This window comes from Scleropages formosus, chromosome 18 (assembly GCF_900964775.1).
Source record: "Scleropages formosus chromosome 18, fSclFor1.1, whole genome shotgun sequence".
Classification (NCBI taxonomy): domain Eukaryota; kingdom Metazoa; phylum Chordata; class Actinopteri; order Osteoglossiformes; family Osteoglossidae; genus Scleropages; species Scleropages formosus.
Window position 1 is genome coordinate 16,172,554 of NC_041823.1, and position 18,474 is coordinate 16,191,027.

At 42.6% G+C, this 18,474-nt stretch overlaps 1 protein-coding gene across 3 annotated transcripts; it reads right to left on the reverse strand.

The window, feature by feature from the left end:
• Nucleotides 1-651: 651 nt before the first annotated feature.
• Nucleotides 652-18,126, reverse strand: pi4kb (phosphatidylinositol 4-kinase, catalytic, beta). Of its 3 annotated transcripts, XM_018764748.2 has the most exons (12): nucleotides 17,936-18,126; nucleotides 12,756-13,780; nucleotides 7,521-7,565; nucleotides 5,426-5,653; nucleotides 4,929-5,156; nucleotides 3,288-3,397; nucleotides 3,042-3,146; nucleotides 2,729-2,852; nucleotides 2,198-2,463; nucleotides 1,760-1,892; nucleotides 1,363-1,483; nucleotides 652-1,078 (listed from the first exon to the last, which is right to left on the reverse strand). In XM_018764748.2, the coding sequence occupies exons 2-12, from the start codon at nucleotides 13,758-13,760 to the stop codon at nucleotides 897-899; spliced, it is 2,547 nt and encodes an 848-aa protein (XP_018620264.1). In that variant the 5' UTR covers nucleotides 13,761-13,780; nucleotides 17,936-18,126; the 3' UTR covers nucleotides 652-896. The 3 variants fall into 3 exon arrangements, with proteins under 3 accessions (XP_018620264.1, XP_018620261.1, XP_018620262.1); XM_018764745.2 differs by lacking the exon at nucleotides 7,521-7,565 and having other exon boundaries at nucleotides 17,936-18,125; XM_018764746.1 differs by lacking the exons at nucleotides 7,521-7,565; nucleotides 12,756-13,780; nucleotides 17,936-18,126 and adding an exon at nucleotides 6,648-6,686.
• Between the last annotated feature and the right edge of the window lie 348 nt (nucleotides 18,127-18,474).

An 18,474-nucleotide genomic window follows, 5' to 3' on the forward strand; every position in this document is an offset into this window, starting at 1 on the left:
ACCTCCACAATAGCCTTCAACTTTCATGGACAACAAAAAGTGCAATTTATCACTTTCATTGTCCATCATTATTTAAAAGAAATGCACTATGCCTTACAGACATTAATTCTTTCCATCCTTCCAGTCCTACATGAGACTACACTCCAGTGGTGAAAAGGTCTAAAACATAGTCAGTATAGCCAATGACTTTACCCTGAATCAAACTAGGACTGTGAAATTTTCAGGCCATAAAGTCTGAGCACAAAAGAAGTCTGTACAGTTATCCATCACTGATGGCTGCAGTATGATAGTGTAGCAACCAAGGTCAGGCTGGGCAGATAGCGCAACTTTGTCCACTATCACCCTGGTTTGCCACTGTGTTTATACTGCACACCAACAGCAGAAGCACTGTGATTAAGATAGTTTTGAGGATGGTGTGGCACCATCAGTTAGACCTGAGGTGATGATGCATAGTCTATTTGCAAGTCATACACAGTAAAAGCATACTTAAAGCTAGGTAACTGATGGAATACCATCTTAAAGATGTGCCCCAATTGCTACATGGGTTAGAAAAAAATTAAAAGGAAAAAAGAAAGAAAAAAAAAAAAAAGACTTGCTAAAGGTATCCCAAAAGAACACTTAAAAACAGAAGCAAAACAGAACTAACTGGGAGATTGGGGGTGGCAACAGAGTGAAAAGCAAGAAAGAAAACCAGAAGAGACAGAGGAGACCAAGGAAAATTACAAGTTGGTGGATCCAAAGCTGTCTGTCGATTAGGAGAAGAGGCAAACACAGGGCAACAATGGGAGATGAGTGGTCTCTGCAAGGTGCGTGGCACCCCAAGTCTACTTGCACTTCTCTGCATACAAGTCCAGTTATGTGCAGATCCTTCTGCAAGTATATCTGTACATAAGCATTCACATGATGCCATTGGTGAGGTACTGGAAGCCATCATACAGCTTGGTGGTAAGCGATCGCATAGAGCCTTCCACCATCTGCTCCACCAGCATCTGCAGCTGCTCCTCCGTCAGGTTCATGTGGAAGCGTTCCTTCAGGTTTCGAATGGTACTCGACCCATGGAAGCAGGGCAGCTGTGAGCCTGTGAAGATGACAGAGGCTTCAGTGCAGAATGTGGCACTTCCTATTAAATTTCAAAGTTTGTTGACACGAGAAATCAATTTTGAAATGTGTTTGTCAATGGTAATCAGCCAAAACAACACCCTTTAATTCACACCCTCATACTTTTCCACCTAAGGTGAGTTGACAGAGCATTCTACAAATGTATACATGTTTTAATGTACCTACTACTTCAAATCTGTACTGACAGTATTTCCAGGGCTGATGATCAGACCACAGCCTCTGTCTTTCAAAGGAGGTTCTTACCTTGTTGCATGATCTCCACAATCTGGATCACCTTCTCCATGTGCTTTCGTGCAGCAATCAAACCTTGTAGCATCAGCATCTTGTAGTAGTTAAACATGTCTCCATCTTGCCCCCCCATCACCTGTGAGATACAGACAGGCAGAATGAAGTATTAACTCAAAGCTGGGGAACGAAGCAGTTTCTAAAAAACAATCATCTGTAATTACGACAGCATGTGAATTACACTTTGTGACATGATAGAGAATGTCATGCATACTAACGATAGTTGTACTAATAAGAAGTTAGTGTTATCCACCACAAGATATTTGTATATTTCACAAAACAATGCAATGGAAAAGGACCCAGTCATCTCTCTATGCGGCAGTGTTGTCATGGTGAAATCACAGCACAGACTTACATCAACAAACTCGCTGGTGAGTTTGAAAGCAGAGGTCTCAAAGCCCAGGTTGCGGGGGGAACTGGACAGAATGAAGCCAAAGTCAATGTGAATGATGTGGCCTTCGGAGTCCAGCAAGATGTTACCATTGTGCCTGCAATGAGAAGGTCAAAATTAGATACAAAAGAGTAAAGAGACAGATGTGGATGTAGTAATCCTTATTCAGTGACAGGGGAGGATAGATATATCTGTCCTCAAATGCAAGAAGTCCCCCACCACTGTGCTAAAACTTGCAGTAATTTAATCGCTTAGATTTGCCCTCTGTAAAACTATATTAAAGCTATGCAACCTGGAAAGAAGTAACTTGCATAAAACTAGAGGTGCATGGTGCATCAAATAAAACGGCAGACTTTTTGAACAGGGGTGAAGGTCATTATGTAAGGAGACCACAGCCTTCACCTGTCCTTGACTTGCAGCAGGTAGCAGATGAGGCTGTACCCAGCACAACTCCGCACAAAGTTCCTCTGGGCGGACAGGAAGGCCTCCGTGGTGTAACTTCCATGCTCCTGAAGGAAGTAATCCAGCAAAGAGAGCTGGCTCTGCTTCTTCACCTGATGGATGGATACAGCATTCACTACCGGCTCAATCATGCCGCTGTCTGAGGAGATGACCAAGATCTTGTAGGGCTTGATCCACAGGGGTACTCGCTCCTGCTCCCAGATGAACTGGAGGAAGACCAACATTGTGACTTAACTTTTGCTGTGACCACACTGCAAACAGATATGTACTTTATTGCTAAATATCATTATTGGCAACAAATAACAGCATTCACACAGTTGCACAGGACTGACCAATCACAATTGACGCAATCTGTCATGATGCTCAGTAAGAGTATGTACAGTGCATTAGTCCCGCACAGCACCTTGACTATACTGAATTTCTCAATTTTGAATGCGCAAATGAAGCCAAGATCTTGTCACTTTGATATACCTGCAGTTGGCACAGCACTTGGTAGGCAAGCAGCTCTTGCCGGAGGTCATCTCCACACTTGACAATGACTGAGAGCAGTCTCCAGTTGTGCAGATGGCCATACGGAGAAGCTTCTCTTATCCTCCTGCGTCACACAAAAAATAAATCTCAGGCTCAACCAGAAAGCAAAGGAGTTTATACTTAAATTAAATGAACAAACTAAAAAGGAACAACTATATTGACTAAATTTCATTTATACACATGCCACAAAGCATTAAACTAGATGATTTCTTTTAATATTTACAGTTCATGTTGTGGGGCCATACTAACTCACCGAACTTTCTCCTGCCAGGGTTCCTTAAGGGCAACAGCAGAGGGATCCTCTGGATCCCTCCTAAATGTTGTAGGAGTGTGAGCCAACTGTTCTGAAAGACGCCGCCTGAAAACACACAAGGTACCTTCTGATTATTCTCCATCACACCAACCAATGTACAAACATGTACAATTATGTTAAATATTTACTGCCTTTTATAGCTCATGTTCAACCAGCAGATTTTGCAGTTCGTGTGGCATTATATACCTGATGTCTCCAGCTGCAATGAAGACAGGTTCCTTGCTTTCCTGACTGGTAATGCTATCAACTGAGAACTGGGAAATGTTGTCACAGCTGTTTGTGTGGACCTCTGGGAGCTGGAGATGAGGCAGCACAATGGCATCAACAGTAATAACCTTTAACTGAGCAGCTTTTATGCATACAATAGCAAGCACAAATATTGAGACTGTCAAATCACAGATCTTACTGGATATCAAAATGGTGCGTTACTATTTCTTTCCATGTGATATTTTAATTAAAAATAGTACTCAAAATCAATCGGGTCATATGAATAGATGAATACAATACCAGTAAACATACAGAATAGTGACCAACTGCCATTGTTCATGTCCAAAATTTTATGAAACTATAGCTACCAGATGGAAAATTCATTACTAGGATTGTCGATGTATAAAGAAAATACAAATACAGAACAAAATTTAGTTAAGAATAATTTAAAAAAAAAAAAAAAAAAAAAGACTGCATTGGGACAGCTAGTAGTGTAGTGGTCAGAACTACTGCCTTTAGACCCAGAGGTCACAGGTTTAATTCCCATCTCCGGCTGCAGTACCCTTGAGGAAGGTACTAAGGTACTTACCCTGAATTGCACCAGTAAAATTTCCCAGCTGTATAAATGGATAAATAACTTAGTACCTTAACACTAAGTTGCTTTGAAGAAAAGCATCAGCTAGATGAATAAATGCAAACATTACACAAAAGGAAAAAATTTCAAAAGACATCCTTATTATTCACTTTACAAATATATATATAAAATCTCAAATTATTTTGTTAAATGGTGAATAATAAGAAAGGTATAGAAAACAATATAGCAGTTACAAGGGTTAATGTTCTCAGCTGCCACCATGCTGCTGTATGTTTGAGGAAAAGTACTTCAAGTAAAAACATTAAGCTGTGTAAACAGGTGGAGCACAAAACTTTTTTGGTTTTAAATAAAATGTCTATGCAACTAAGTACAAAATTAAGCATGAGGAACAAATATGTCTAAGAAGGTACTGTGCAACATTTGGCTGTTCGGACCCTGAAATACACATACCCAAAGTTTCCAAAAACTCCAAGTGGCCTCATCTGTTGCTAAGTCAACAGATACGGCACAAAAAAAAAAAAAAAAAAAATCCAAGGTACACTGCATAAAGCATAAAACTATTTAATAAAGCTATTATACAGGAAAAGGTGAAATAATGCCAAAAAAGTAGAGATGCTGTGGTCAGCAAGATGACATTCATTTTTATTTATAATGCTTTTAAATTTTGTACCATCTTGGATTTTGAGTTTGTATATTTCAATCCTTTTACAAAGAATACTATTACATTTGTTCATTCAGCTAATTACAATAATTTACCCATTTTTACAATGTGGTCATTCTTACCAGAGCAAGTCAGGGTAAATACACTGAACAAAGGTGCTACAGCAGGATTTGAACCTGGGCCACTTAAGTTCAAAGTGATGACTAACCACTACACTAACTAGCTAGCCCCCCAAATCAATGTTCAAATATCTATAAATATAGAATCTTAAGTTCCCAGTGGTTAAAGGGCTACAATTAAACCCAGCTCTGCTTTCAATACAATTGGGTAAATCATATATAATGTGTCAGCATGTTTTGATTACCTCAACCTGTAGCTCAACAATGTCGTCAACAGACCAGGCCTCGTCATCATTGTCATAGTTGGGCACAGTGGAGAAGCTGGAGGCACGCTGATCGGCCGTGATTCCACAGTCAGGCAGGTTCTCCACCGACCGTGTGCTGCGAATGCGTGTTTCTGGGATCCGTACTGGGACGTTGGATGTCTCGAAGTTGTCACACTCCAGCACCTCCACGTAAATTAAGTATGGTGCCTAAGAGGACACACAAAGTGCAATGACATGCAAACGACATTGAATTTCAATAGCACAGGTGGCATAAGACCAAAAAACACATAAGACTCCACACTACACAGTTGTGCGCACACACACTCTCACACATACAATTTGTCTATGATGACTGCTAAGGTGCCAGAAATGAGTAAGTTATTACAGGGTAGAATAAGTAAACAATATGGACGTAAATTGGAGGGGGGCATTAAAGCTGGTTTCCAATGTCGTGTCACTGTAGAAGGAGCTCCTACCTTGTCTTTGGAGTTGAGCACCACGGCTTGCGTGTGAGGCACACGAACTACATGGTGGTCAAAGGCAGCCGTAGGCAGCCAGACACGTGCTGGCAGCTTGTGGTTGAGCAAAGAGAGCTCTGAAATGAGCCGCTGCGTCTTCTGCTCCTTGGTGGGAAGAGTGGCCAGCCGCTTACCAATGCCCATCAAGGACTTAATGAACTCCCGCTGTGGTGTGAGGCGTGCTGGCTGAGTGAGCAGGACAGTGAAAAGGCAAAAATAAGGGACACGCCAAGAACAACGTACATTTTGGATTTAGCAATGAGATGGACAGAATTCAAAAAGCTGTGAAAAATTGATTAATACTCTGACTGTGAGTGGGACAGGAGAAAGGGGAGGAGAAAAAAATATATATAAACAGCAACTTGAAGGAGATGTAGTGATTCAACTAAGATGACTTGACCAGCTAATCCTACAAGGTCTTCTCATAAGTCTTCCCAGCAAGGCTGAGCATAAAATGACACTGAGTCAGGCTGTCGTGAAAGAAAATGTAACATCTGTAGCTGTACTTCTGGAACACAAAGCACAAATGACTGCATGCGGAGGACGTAGCATTTTACTAGGCATCAGTGCAATACTGTACAGTAAACACCAGGTGGCTCAACTGAAGAGGAAGTACTCATTTGGTAAGACAAAAAAAAATTCATAAACTTCAGCAAATTTGAAGCCACACTAACAAGCCAACAAATCCTCTTTTGTGTCACTTCAATGAACAAACCCCATGAGCTGACAGCCAGCCATTAAAATCATTCAGAGCATGAGAGTCAATTAGGACAATTGAGCAAACTCTCAGCAGAAGAATCCTATGCTGGCAAGATACATTGAGTCAGAGGCATTCCTTTCAAAGCTGAAAATCCCTACAACTTAAAAATTACCTTGCTTAACTAGAACTACAGAAGAAATGCCATGGCACATTTAGAAAGGTATCAAATTATAATAATGTACTTTATATAAATTATAGCATTTTATAGTATAAGTAACCTGACTCAGGTAAATTAACAAGGGAAAGGTATGCACTGATTTGTACTTCTAAAAAAGACAAAGAAAATATGAGCATTGATTTGTAGGCATCAGACTATGGAATAATGGAAGAACAAGTGGACATTCAGTCACAGATTATGAGGTGGAGGGGTTGAAAAAGGACAGTCAATGCAATTTCTCTTCATTAACAAACAAACCACACAAGTTCTGCGAAGGTTCATCCATGTTCCTCCTCATCCACCTGTTGGAACAAAAGTGCTTCTCTGACACTTCCATACATTTCCTACCCTGCAATTCACCAGATGATATAAAAGGAGCCTTCCCGTGCCCAAAGAAACACCAGCCATGCAGAAAGCCAGTTCAGAGGACTCATGTTGAGCTCAGAGCTGTATTCCCAAGTAAAAGCCCACAAGCCCAGGATATACAAATCACTCTTAGAATATTCTTTAGACTGAATTATGAAATATGCATGTAAAACTTGAAAAAACTACAAAAAAAAAAAGGCATATTTATCGCCATGGGCATTTCCAATCTTGAAAAGCCAAAAACTGTTTGTACATTTCCACTGCTTTTGACTACACAAATAATGGTTTCTGTCAAAAATTACAGAGCTGGGAAATGGCACAAACAAACTCACTCAGTGGCACTCAAGAGCTGGTACTGCCCATGCTTTCAGGACTGAATCAAAACTGAGACCTGCATCAATCATTATTGAAGGCATTTATATCCACATAGCATTTGGTGACAGTTGAGCCAAAAAAAAAAAAACCACCATCAGCAAGTCAAAAGTTTTGATTAGTCAATAATAGCATTTGCATAAATTAGTAAAATAAAAGCCATAAGAAGAATCATAAGACAATTTTATGGAGTGAATTGTGTGCTGTTTGTATGGAACATAAACGACTGTACTCAGTGCACTTTTGTTGTTCCCTGTATACACTGGGAAAAACAGGCATTTCTTGCACACATTAAACTCACTCCATTAAGAGTAACAGAAGGCATTTGAAGGCAAGGGCTGAGGGCTAAGAGCTCCAGTAGCCCATAGTTCCTAAGGTCAAAGAGGCAGTTGACTTACTGCACCAGTCTCTAACTCAAGGCTCTCAGTGCTGGAGCTCAGATCCTGAGAAAGGAGATTATTACAGCATAGGAATGGGAAGAGGAGGTGACAAAAAAAAAAAAAAAAAAAGTCAGCTTTACGGTAACAGACAATTGGGCACCTGTGACCTTCTGCTCTTTCTACACTGATTTGTACAATTCATTGGTGGTCAGACCTAAACAGGGCAACACTATAGTACAGTGACACATCATCATTGGAGCCTCCTGAGCACACAGGCTGCTGCGCTATTCTAGGAAACGGGAGCTTGCAGCAAGTAGGGCAGAGCACATTGTTACACAGGAGCCTGACCTCACATATAAGAAGAACTATGATTACAAGCTCTGAGACCTGAGGCTACTGTTCTGTGGAATGAAGCCTAGTAGTGATGTGGCCCAGATGAGAGAGAGACAGAGATTAGACATAGACTCTGGTGAAGGTGAGTCCCAAGCAAAGGTGAACATTGCACAGTCCATATCATCCTTAATCTGGGTTAAGCAGACAATCTCAGGAGCACAGGAAGTGCCCAGCTCTGACCTCCCCCAGTCTTTCCATGACAGCAGCTACACAGAGATTAGACTTGTAGTTCTGAGAATTTGGGGGGGGTGATGGTGGAGAAAGAGACACCAGAGAAACAAGAAAAAAAGCAGTATTTCATCAGAGCTAACCTTAACAACAAACCAATTAAGAAAAAAAAAAAAACCTGCATTTTTTTTTACATAACATTAAGATAACAGAACACTATTAAACTAGTGACAACTGTCAATGTGTCTGTTGAACTAGCTGTAGTAGGGAATAAAACAACCATTCTTATATTTCAGTCATTTACAATGAAGCACCTCTAAATTAGCATATATTATTGGTGTGAATGTTTGCAGACTTTGAAAACAGCAGTGCGACAGCATTCTTCATCTGCTACATCTACTTACTAATATTTCACCCATTCCATTCCGGTGATAACTGCAGAATGACTATAGCTGTGCTGACACTACATGTCAAATATGTTACTGCTCATCATAATGAAATGTGCAGCTGTACCGCTTCACAAGACAAAACCCTATACCACTACCCTGCCCTGCCGCTACATGAGTACAGAACATAAATGCTTTATCAAGCAGAAGGCCAGATTCACTTTGAGACCCTTCAGTGCCAGGTGGCTGAGGCTGTCCATTTCTGCTCCTTCACTCAACCATTATGTCAGACAAGCTCTCTGTGTGGAACCAACACCCAGTGAGGCTGAAGGGGCAGTTCTTCCTGTGGATTAGTAGGGGCTTCAGGGACAATGAAGCATGTAGGGGCTACCCCGGGAGAGGGAGAGTATGTGCTGTCATGAGACCAAATCCAGTCACAGGGTGGGAGGGGTCCGCTGATGAGAAGGACCATCTCTGACAGGCAGGAGTGAAGAAACTGGAGATGCAGGAAAATCAAGTAAAGAAAACAGCCCAAAGCACACAAAGGAAATGAGGACATAGCCATTTCACACACTTATTAATAAACCCTCATTTATTCTCATGGGCTTCTCTATATCAGTCTTGTTAATGTTCAGAGAACTCCCAAATGTTTATCCTCCGTTAGGCTCACGAGGGTATGATGGTTAACTTATGAAGTTTTTTCGGAATGGTGCTTCATGACATTTATTCGCTTGGTTGATGCTCTTCTCAAAAGTGACAGCTGTAGGTACCTTAGCATTGTATTTACCCATTTATGCAGATGGGTACTGTCCCTAAACTGCTCAAAGATACTACAACTGGTGGTGGGATTCAAAGCTTTGGGTCCAAAAGCAGCAGCTCTAATTACCACGGATTTTTCAGAAAGTATACTAACAAAAAAAAAAAAAAAAAAAAAAAAAAAAAAAAAAAAAAAATCATCCCTGCTTCATGTGTGAGCAGAATGAATGTTAGCATTACAAATCAACTGGTAGACATTACAAACCCAACTGATTAACCCCTAATTAGCCCAACACAGTTTGTAGAGTTTAGTACACAATTCTAGCTGTTTTCAAAATTTATCCATGAACTAGTAATGACTCCAAATATTCTCCCGTTATTAGCTGTAATAACTGGGTGTCCAGATGAACTAATGAGAATCACTGCAAATGATAAGTTCCAGGAAAATTTAATTTGCTCTTTATAATATTGCGTGTTTAAATGCAGGACAAAAAATTGTTTTATTTTGTGGCCTTCTTGAACATGTTTTACTAAAGGGCAACATTCTTATAGCCCAATTCCAATTCCACACCAACCTGTATCTGCCCACCCTGTCCACCGGGGGGGAATTCATTCAGAAAAGTATTAGGGTTTTAAAAAATAAATAAAATAGGTGCAGTACAGCTGGTTACAAAAAAATAAATAAATCTCCACAAGGAAACACAGAAGGGTTTACACAAGCATTTGTATGGAAAGTCAAGGAACAAATGTGAATCCTTTCCTCCATTTTAATCAAGTCAGCATACACTGAACAGGAACCCAAAAAGAACATTTCTTCACATATAAACAACTGGTTTTCCAGCTTTCCGGGAGACAAATGATAAGACCTATCGCCCCTCAGAATGACAGTGTGATGAAACAGTGACTCTTAGACAAAAGAGCAACCTCTGCCCCTTCGATTAACAAACACCAGGTCTTTGCGTTGCAGCAGTGAATGAATAATGAGACAACCCTTAACAAGGCAGTTACAAGAGTCATTGTAGGAAAGATAACAAGTGGTCTGGAGTGAAGTTGAGACAGCAGAATGGGGGAAGTGATGTGGACAGAAGGGGATGAGACCTCACTGCATACCAGAGGAGGGCAGGGCATTACTGTCAGGCCTCTGACATCATGGTCCAAAGGCACAATGGAAGAATCAATAATCTCCTGTTATGTCATAGCAATTACAAGCATCTCAGCAAAGTCAAGGCTCTGGATTTCTTCATATATAATTTACTGCAGCTTTGGGAAACATGCACTCTCTGATAAGTAGCTATTTTGCTTTCACTTTCCTATCACACCTGAATACAGCAGAACAGCTGAAAGAAAAACTATTCTGAATTCCTGCTGAATCATAGTGCATGTTTAGTGATTTTCCTAAGGTCAGCAATTTGAGTGACTATCCCCCACTTCTTGCGCTAAACATATTTAACATCCCCATTCGAGTAGCCGAATCATCATTCAAATTGACAAACTAAGTTTCTTTCTTAAACAAAGAGATTATGTTCATTTCAATCTTTCATCACAGCATTGTAGAAATGCAACCACTAAAAAAGATGAAAGATGCTTTTAAAAACAGGGAATTCTAGCCATGGACATTACTGACTCGCTTAAGTTGGAAGAAGAATTTTTTCATTGTGACTTCAGGCAACAGATGTCCCTGCCAAAGTGGTTCAAGGGGGGACATGAATCCCCATCCTTTACTTGAACTCACAGCCATGTGCCTGATAACACAGTTCTGCAAGGATTTCACATCGTGGCAAATGCAAAGAGACAGATATATTGGGTTAACAGTTAAAAAACAAGCAGGGAGAAAAAGGGGATTAAAAGATAAACAGCCAGAGAGATCAGAAACGAGCAGATGCACCACAGCAGGCCAGCACATTGACGGGAGAGAGCAGGATGGTGCATTGGGGAAGGGAGGGAGGGAGGGGAGGTGAGGTGAGAAGAGCTGAGTTCATGGATGAAAAAGGGATTAATAGGAGCAAACAAAGACAAAAGAGGAGCCAGATTCCCCAGACAACAAGGAGAGCATGTGGGGCCAAGGAAAGAATGGGAGGAGCAGCACTGGAGAGCGTGTGTAGCCTAGTGGCTGCATTTGTTGCGGGTGAAGAAAAAGTACGTCACTGTGTAGCTATCCCATGAGACAGGTTAACCTGGAAAGTTTAGTTGACTGCCTGACGCCAGTTTCAGGACACAGCTGAAGATGACCACGCAGTGGTTAGGCAGCCACACCCATGTGGTGAAGTCCTTGAACCCTACAGGACCCCCCGACACCAGGCAGAGCTGCATCGGGAACCTCTTTGATAGCCATCCGGCAGTCACAGCTGCCGACTGCAGCTTGTTATTGCACAGCCGCGTACAGAATGAGGAACAGCTGCGCCATTCAGTTGAACGGTGACTGTGCACACACCAAGAGAGAGATCTGGCCACACTTAAAGTCGTAACAAGAACCCCGCGTGCATGAATACCCACATAAGCAGCAGGAGTTCACTGTAACACATTGCCTTCCACTAGGTGTACAGTGTGTGACGTCACTGGGTCCTCCCCACCCCCAGGGACATCCGCTGACCCTTGACCTATATCCCACCACTGCCAGAGACATCCCCAGTGAACACAGCTGATGAAAGGAGAAAAAAAGCTCTGCACGTGAGAAAGGCCCAAGAGATAACACAGAAGGAAAGGGGGGGGGAAAAAAAAAAAAAAAAAAAAAAAAAAAAAACATATCATACAAGCAATATGCTAAAGAGACATGGAACCAGCTGGAGCCTCTTTATCACTAAGATGTCATTTAGATGCATAGCATATGCTTTAGATAGTGACTTCATTTCAACGTTTTGTGCAGGAGGGTATTTTCAATGAAGAACGTTCCTTTTTCAAGGGTAAACCAACAATGCCAGTCCTGTGAATGCAATCATAAACCCAACTCCTCACCCATAATGTAACCTACTACCTTTTTAAAAGCGCTCCAAATCGCTGGAAGGCCTTTCATGAGTTTCTGAACGGACGGCTTAATCTTTTGTGGTTAACGTCCTTGTTTCGCTTGAACGTACAGAAGCATTGTTCCTCCCACATTACTTGTTTGTGTTGCCACTTGTGTGCAACCCACTTAGCCAGGCCACTTTGTGAGAGAGGCAGAGCAAAGGCAGGTTCATGTGTCAGCCAGCTCTGCAAGCCTCTGAATACGAGGATAGCGAATGGACCACAAGTCTTAGGGTTATGCTATTCATGCAAACACATAGCACCGCCACAAACCAAGTGGAGCCAAATCTTGTACATAACATAAAATGTATGAATTCCTTTTATAAAAGGCAAAGCATTATTTTAGCCTGACAATGTACAATTCCTTTGATTAAGTCAAATCAAAACCCTACATTTTGTCAAACACGTTAGCTAAACGTTTTGGAGACAGATAGCACAGTAAAGAGGGATATCAAATTAAAGTAGAGCACAAATTACACAGTGTTTTCACTGGGCTCTTCACCATTCCCAGGCCTACTACTGAACCAGGGGAACAGAAGGCCACGCCCACCTCATCTTGGCTGCTCTCCACCTTGGGGTTGCTGGCTGTCCTCTTCAGGTTGCTGCTGAGGCTGATGCTGACAGTGGCATCTGACTTGGAGCGCTGATGCGTACGCTTCGAGGGCGAGAGCCCATGCTCTGGAAGCACAGGAGGCATGCATAGGGGTGGTGCCAGCTCCCGCCGGACTCGCTGGCTCGCAGGTTTAAGCTCATCTGAGAGGATGAGTTTGCGCAGCTTGGTGCCACGAGAGTGACGCTGCGTGGAGATGTGCATGTCGGATGAGTAGGCCCCCAGCAGCCAGGCGCACTGCAATGAAAAGTTGATGCTTTGCCGACAGCGGTGCACCACGTAGGGCTTGATGGCATCACCCACATCCTCATCCATATGGATGTACATGTTAAGCAGCTGTGGCAGGTAAAAGTCCACTTCCTCGTGGCGGAAGCTGAAGAGACGGTTGCCAATGTAGGCCTGCACCCCTGGCTCCTTGGAGTTGTACAGATAGGAGATGGCCATAGAGACATCAAAGAGTTTGGACTCAAACAGTCGCAAAAGCCACGACTGCTTGGAGGAATTATATTTCTGCCGTCGCCGGGCACTCTTCACTGTCCCAGGGAGGGGGTCCTCCTCCTCCTCTTCCCGGATCTTGGGAGGTTTTCCCTCCCCGCCCCCGACAGGCTCCACGTGTACTGTTCCATTAGTCATGCCACTCTCCGCACTTTTCTCACCCTTAAGGAGTTTCACCTTCTGCAGCACTTCCTGGCAGGCTTTCTTCGCCATCTCAGGGTCAATAACAATACTGAGTTCCCCCACACCCTCAGAAATTATGTCCAAGGGTGGGCTAACCCCCCGAGCACTGTCACTGCTCCCAGGACTGAGAGACTGCTGCTGCTGTACTTGCTGAAGACTGACAGAAGGCGAGGAGGGAGAAGAGAGGCTGGATGTGGAGGAGCCAGAGGGGCTCTGCTGATGCTCCTCCACCTGGTTGAGGGAAGGCTCCACATCCACATCCCCCATGGTGGTTTAAACACAGGCCACTGTGGACAGAGAAGAGGGAGGGTCATGAGTTAAACAACAAAACCATTAATTGTCCAAGAACTCCCATCTTGCGATCAATACCACCACAGGAACAACACAGAAGCGGAAAAGAATGAAATTACGCTATCCACATGTGACCCAATAACACATAACACTAAGCAGCACGGAGCAAAATAATGTGACCAAACACCCACTATCAGAAGCCAAAAATGAACAGACCAGCAATCTGTAGAACAAATTCAATTGCATTCTAAACATAAAAGTGTCCATGAACACAAAGATCTCCTTTGTAGATGCCATTCCACAAATTATCTTTGAGACATGCAAGTGACAGAGCGAATTCCACAAGGTCCCGCTGGAATCAGATAAAAAACACTGATTTCTACTATAGCAACTGACATCCTAGCACTAAAGCAAGATTTCTGTGGGTCAAAACCTTGATTTGAAACAAAACAAAAAAAAAAGCCAGCCATCTGTCCTACCAGTCACTTCACTGAGAATTTACCTCAGATCTCAAATTTAAGAAATCTTGTCTTTCAGACTGCAACATCTCTTACAGACAACAAAAATCTGAGCGACATCCCTCTTTTTAATGGAGTCTCCACAATAAGCTTCATTTCTACTTTTGAGAACATCCAGACTTGCACCAATACAAGAAATACACCAAGATTATTACAGTGCTAAAACAGACTTATTTGTGAAAGAAAGAAGCAGTGGTTCAAGTTTTACATTTAGGAAGAGAATATATCTCTGCAAACACTGGAAGTAACAAAATACCAAAGGCTGATCATCAGCCACTGCGATAGGGCAGCAGCTACTGAACAGGAAGCGTCACCCCTACTTTGAGCAATTTGGAGTTGAGGCTTGAATGTGGTTTTGTTTCAGATGATTGGTGTAGGGGCTGAGTACTGAGGCCCCCAGAGAGGCGAAAGGGTGTGATGTACTCCTCAACTGGGCTTGTCTGCCACACCATTTCCCCCAATAAGGTTCACAGACTGTTGTAATCTGCCAAAATGATCATCACATCTTGTGTCTGGAGTCTGGGACAGAGCCAATAAGACCTGGACCCAGGTCATCATTTCTTATCCCAGGACTGCCAAGTCCAAACAATCCCAAAGAAATCACTGAAACCCTTCCTCAATGGCTGCTTCTGAACATTAGGAAAGCACAGAGACTTTGCGTGTAATTGAAAATCCTTCATGCATCGTTACTATTTTACACATTTTTATATGAGCAACATGCCAAACACTCATATCATATTGAACTCAGTTCATTTACAGCACAAATGTATGCATCACACTATCAAGACACAAATTGGTCCCCAAAGCAATGGTCATCATGTTAAGAATTCCTGAGCCTTAAGACAGTCCTCTTAGGGTGCCAGCCTGAGACTGATAATTGAACAAGATCTCATATGTGTCTTCAAGAACTAGAAGAAGCACAAGCTAAATTTCAATATCAGTGGAGTTTCAAAAGCACTCAACGTAGGACTGATACAGTTGATATTTAGACTATGTCAACGCATACAATGTTTCAACCAAGTCCCCGATTTAATTTGTTAAATCTTGTCATTTAGGCAGTTGATGCAATTTGAATATTTGATAACGACATGGGTGACCCTTCCCAAATGCATTCATCATGTGCCTAAATTCCACCTTCTAGTAAAAACTGGACAAAATTCAACATACATATGTAAACATGTAGTAGAGAACACCTTCCAGTGTGTGCACACACATGTGCACGCAAGAAGAAGGATGTTCAGGAGAGCGCTTGCTCCTGTGGGCTTCCTCTAGATTCACAGGGCACAGACATTAAGCAGAGTTGCTGAACTGTGTCTGGTCACTACAGACATCCCTTTGCATGAATTGCATAATACCTTTTCCTCTTGCACACGTCTGTCCGTACATAATTATACATATCATAACGTGGGTCAATGTCACACAGCCACTTTTAAATTTCACTGTAAACAAATGTCAATAATGGTCAGTTGATGGTTTTTTCCTCATTTTAAGAAATCAGAAGGGGCTGACTGAGGACTAGAAACAATATATATCTTCTTGATGCTATACTTTAATATTATGATAAAAAGAACTCATTGAGTAGGTGCGGTCCGAGAGCATTGAAGAAACTGCAATGCCAGACTGATGCAAAGAAGGCAACCAGGAATCCTTTCAAGCTTTACGTAGATCAGCAAAGACAGGTTGTTCAACAACAAATAATGCAGCTTAAGGCAAGCCAACATCTAACCTATTTCTGTCAGAGGACCTAACATCATGGTCTCTGTGAAAGAACTGAGCAGCACACACCCTTCTGAACTATGAACTTGTCGCTTTGAAAGCTGAGAGTTCCTGGTTGAAATCACCCCATATGCTGCAGTACCCGGTACTAAGTGTAAAATTGCTCCAGTAAAAATTATGCCTCTGTACAAATTGGTAAATAACCAAGTAATTTGTTTTACAAACCCTGTAAACTGACTGACACTAAGCTGCTAAGAAAAAAATTAACTAAATGAATACATTTTAAAGGGTACCAAGAAAGCCAGGAAACAGATCTTGAATTAAATAAAACCATAACTTTCACGAGAAGCACAAATGACGAAGCACATTCTGGACACACCAAAGGAAAACTGCACTTTCTGAAGATGACAGTAATGCTTGGAAAGGTTGGAGGGGGGGAAAAAAAAAAAAAGAATAGAAGGGCCAACAATTTCATTAACTGGCTATGCATTCACCCCTTGGAAGTCTAAAGACAAAAGTAAAGAACACAACATTATTTATGGAGTGAACAGATGGCACTTAAGAGCAACGAATAATAAAAAGGTAGCTAGTGTCATGTTGAACTTAAATGGAAAGACAGAAGCAGGGTCATTACAATGCTCCCTAAACTGTACACACTGTTACACAGGAGAGGGACAGCATTGTTAACACTTCACTGGTCTCTAGTGACGAAGCTGAACCCTCAGGGATAACAGATCACAAAACTCAGTAGTCAATTATCCCAGTTTTTACCCAAGTCTGTCACAAACTATAACTCAGGGATTCACCGAGAAGAACTCAACCACACTCATTTTAGAAGTTTTTCCTCGTACGTTCCCCTTGCAGCCTCTAAATAAAATATTTAGTCAGAGCATATTGAATAGGACACCTTAGAATAAAACAAATCACATCACGTAACACTAAACATGCAGTGCGTATTCAACCTGAGCAGAGAAGGATAACTGGCACCCGAAATAGTACCGGATGGTCAGTGACTCTTAGGGGAACCAAGATCTCAGTTGAGCAATGAAACCGCGTGGTTAGAAACGCCGGTGTGTGTCCGGAGATCCGGCCAAGGCTTGGCAAGGGTTCGAGTCGTGTCCAGACTGCGATGGCTCTCCGTGTGTCCATCCCATGGGTGTCTTTCATGAACTCCCTGAGCCCCACTGGCAGGGACCAGGAGCGCCACTGCTCGAGCAGCACATCTGCTGTGGCCAAGTTCCGCTCTCATCCCCAGCAGCTCACTAGTAAAAACCAATTTAGTTAAAGCACAAAGAAGAGGGTGCAGTGGAGGAGTGAAGCGCTCGCTGTGTGTCTTACCACCACCACCAGCCAGGTCGGTGAGCAGTACCGCACGTCCCCTGAGCCTCGCTCCTTGTGTCCGACCTTCTGCCTACTCTTTAGCCCGACACTTGAAGACAAGGCACTGACTGACTGACTGACTGACAGCAGCCAGAGCAGCGCGCACAGGAGTTTGTTCGAGGAGACAAAACCGTGCGAGAGGTTCGGACATCATTCCACTCGCAACCCAGAAACACAGATTCGGGGAACATGAGGATGATGGAAGCGCCGCAGAGACAGAGCAGTTCCAGCTCAGTGCTCCACCACCACTGTAGCTGCCCAGTCAACTTGTCTAGAGATAAAGTATTTTTAAAAAAAATTTCTTAAAAAACTACACTTCGTTTTTAATAAAACTCTACGAAAAGTTCGTCTAGTAACAAACACACCATGATTTTTAAACGGTCGCGCCGCGGCTGCTTTACTAGTCTACTCTACTGTTGCCTTCGCCAGGTTCGCTTCGGCTGACGCGTTAACAAGCACCGCTTTAATAAAACGAACCGAGAATCACCCAGTATGCATTTCCAATGTATGTACTGAAATCGGAACGCTGCTACTCACCTCACAAGAAAACGAGTGGAGTTTTCACTACCGCCGCTATTCCAGCTCCATTAGCGGCGACATCCGGACTCCTCCGCCGCCACTCGGCTGCTGAGTTTCTCGTTTTGCTCCGCAACTTGGAGATGTGACAGGCCTGGGTCTGTCCGCGCCAGCGCCTGAGGGTCCTCAAAGCTGCCGACAAAACAGTAGGCCTCAGCCTTCCATTCTGGATCTAAAATCTTTCCGAAGCAATCGCTGAAGCGTCGCTGAAACAGCGCACCGTCCCTATGCGTTTTCGATCCAAAATGGAGTCGCAACAAACTGGACGTATCCGTTTTCTACTACGACTTGTTTACGCAGTAGCAAAGTGTACAGTGTCTTGTGTTCGTATATCTGCCAGTTTGCAAAAATAAACATAACCGCTTGACACGTAGGTGATCAAACTTTTTTGCTTGCACAGTAAAGGAAGAGGGACTTGTTGAAATAGCTGTCTAAAATATGCCTGAATATTCTTTACATCAACGTTCCGTAAATCGTCAGTAAACTAACAAACGAGTAAT